Genomic DNA, 2387 nt, shown 5'->3' on the forward strand with positions numbered 1-2387 from the left:
GGGAGTGTGGAGGGACAGGAAGCTGAACATGAGCCAGAGTGTGCCCAGAGGGCCAAGAGGGCCAAGGGATCGTGGCCTGGCTCAGGCAGAGTGTGGCAGCAGGAGCAGGGAAGGGATTCTTGGCCTGCACTCAGCGCTGGGGAGGCCACCCTGGAGTGCTGTGTCCAGCTCTGGCCCCTCAGGTCAGGAGGACATGGAGGGGCTGGGGCAGGTGCAGAGAAGATCAAGGAGGCTGGGGAAGGGACTGGAGCACAAGTGCTGTGAGGAGAGGCTGAGGGAGCTGGGATTGTTGAGCCTGGAGAGAGGAGGCACAGGGGAGACCTCAGCACTGTCCCCTCCCTACAGGACACTCCCCTAGAAATCCTCGGGGGGGCCTTTTGTGTCTATTGCTGGTTGCTGCTTCTTCCTGGGGACCTGAGAGCCCCTCTGCAATCCCATCCCTGGGGCACAATCTGCTCTCCAGAGCTCGACTGACTCCCTGCAGACTTTGCTGGGCAATCTGTGCTCGCAGCTGCATCCTGAGCCCGAGGTCAGTTTGTATCCCTGAGTGCTGATCCAGCCTGGGGACCCAGGGGATCCTGTGCCATTCCATCCGTGCAGCAGGAGTCACCCTGCTGCCCTGGAGTCCCTGCAGAGGAACAAGTGCCATCTCTGTGTTTGGGAGCTGCCGAGGGTGGAGGGCGAGGTGGGCGATGGCGGAGCTGGGGGACCCCCGGCAGGCTGGAGGGGGGAGCACGGAGAGGGAGGAGCCCCGGGACCCCCAGGAGCCTGAAACGGGGGGAGTGGAGAAGGGGAAGCCTGGAGAGTGGTAACCCCTGGGATCCCCAGGACAACAAGGAGGAGAACCTGGAGAGGGGGAATGTGTGGGAAGGCGGCACCCCAAAGGTGAGAGTCAGAGGAGAAGGGACCCTTGGGACCCCCAACACTCCCAGCATCCCTAAGTGGGACCCCCAGCATCCCAGACAGGGGAGACCCTCCAAACCCCAGAGGGGAGAGACCAGAGAGGGGGGACACCTGGGAGAGTTTTTTTGGTGCTAATCTTGATATTTTGGACCATTTTTAGCTGAATCTCAACTTTTTGCACTTTGAGGTTTTCTTGCTTTTTCTAAAGGGGTTTTTTGCCTGAATGTTGGTGGTTTGGGTTTTTCTGGGCTGAATCTTGGTGTTTTGGAGGTTTTTATAGTCACAGGATGCCCGGTGAGCTCTAGAGATGGACTTGGGCAGGAGGAACCCCCAAGCCAATGTGCTCAGCCCTTTTTTCCCCCCAGCAGGATTTGTCCTTCCCAAAGCTTGGGCGGATGGAGGAGGAGGCTGTGAGGAAGATGCCACGGGCCCCCCAGGCAGGTGAGGGGGCAGTCAGTGCCCCTTTGGCCCTGTCCTGTGGTGTATCTGTTGAGCAACCTCCCAGTGGGGAGAAGCCCTTCAGGTGCTTGGAATGTAGGAAGAGCTTCAGCTGCAGCTCCAGCGTGATCCGACACCAACAGATCCACACTGGGGCACGACCCTACATGTGTAGGGAATGTGAGAAGAGGTTTCAGACCAGCACACATCTCCTCCTGCATAAGCAGACACACACAGGGGAGAGGCCCTTCCACTGCACTGAGTGTGGGAAGGGCTTCACCCAGAACTCCACCCTCATCACCCACCGGCGCATCCACACCGGGGAGAAGCCCTGCAAGTGTGGGGAGTGTGGGAAGAGGTTCAGGGAAAGCTCGACCCTGATCCAACACCAGCGCATCCACACTGGGGAACGGCCATACAAGTGCTTGGAATGTGGGAAGAGGTTTCAGACCAGCCCCAATCTCCTCAAGCATCAGCGGACACACACGGGGGAGAGGTGCTTCTGCTGCACCAACTGCGGGAAGGGCTTCAGTCAGAACTTCAACCTCGTCAGGCACCAGTACATCCACACCGGGGAGAGGCCCTACAAGTGTGGGGAGTGTGGGAAGAGCTTCACCCAGAGCTCTGACTTGACCAGACACCAACAGACCCACCAGTGAGGGAAGTCCTACAAGTGCCCCGACTGCAGGAAGAGCTTCGGCCGCTGCTCCCACCCCGAATGACCCCCCTGATGGTGAGGCAACCCCTGGAGTCCAGTGACTGTCAGTCCATCCCTTTCTACCAGAAAGAGCCCATCCCCTTTGCCAGGGGCAGGTTGTGCCAACAGAACCCTTCTTGGGGGGTGTGTGGAGATTCCTGCCTTGGCTGGGACCCCCCAAGGTCACTGCTGGAGGTTGAGAGCAGAGATCTCCCCATGAGCATTGGTCTGGGGGAGTTCCATCCCTCTCTAATTCATAATTCTTGCTTTGGTGCCAACTTGAGTAGAATTGCTCCAACAATTGCTTTAGTGTAGAGCACTGTCCTATCTTATCCTGTACTACTGGTAG

General features: G+C 58.5%; 1 protein-coding gene across 1 annotated transcript; it reads left to right on the forward strand.

Annotated features, from left to right (window-relative positions):
* The first annotated feature begins 692 nt into the window (after positions 1-692).
* LOC114071783 (zinc finger protein 3-like) lies at positions 693-2000 on the forward strand. The gene is made up of 3 exons (XM_027909639.1): positions 693-808; positions 1409-1837; positions 1922-2000. The coding sequence occupies exons 1-3, from the start codon at positions 693-695 to the stop codon at positions 1998-2000; spliced, it is 624 nt and encodes a 207-aa protein (XP_027765440.1).
* The last annotated feature ends 387 nt before the right edge of the window (positions 2001-2387 follow it).

Source organism: Empidonax traillii, unplaced genomic scaffold, assembly GCF_003031625.1.
Source record: "Empidonax traillii isolate 1590-97213 ecotype Southwest subspecies unplaced genomic scaffold, ASM303162v1 scaffold2279:size29112, whole genome shotgun sequence".
NCBI lineage: Eukaryota > Metazoa > Chordata > Aves > Passeriformes > Tyrannidae > Empidonax > Empidonax traillii.

Coding starts and splice junctions, on each gene's coding strand:
- LOC114071783 (XM_027909639.1), top strand. CDS start 693: ATGGCGGAGCTGGGGGACCCCCGGCAGGCTGGAGGGGGGAGCACGGAG. Junction 809..1,408: donor AAGGGGAAGCCTGGAGAGTG/GTAACCCCTGGG, acceptor GCAACCTCCCAG/TGGGGAGAAGCCCTTCAGGT. Junction 1,838..1,921: donor CGGACACACACGGGGGAGAG/GTGCTTCTGCTG, acceptor CACCGGGGAGAG/GCCCTACAAGTGTGGGGAGT.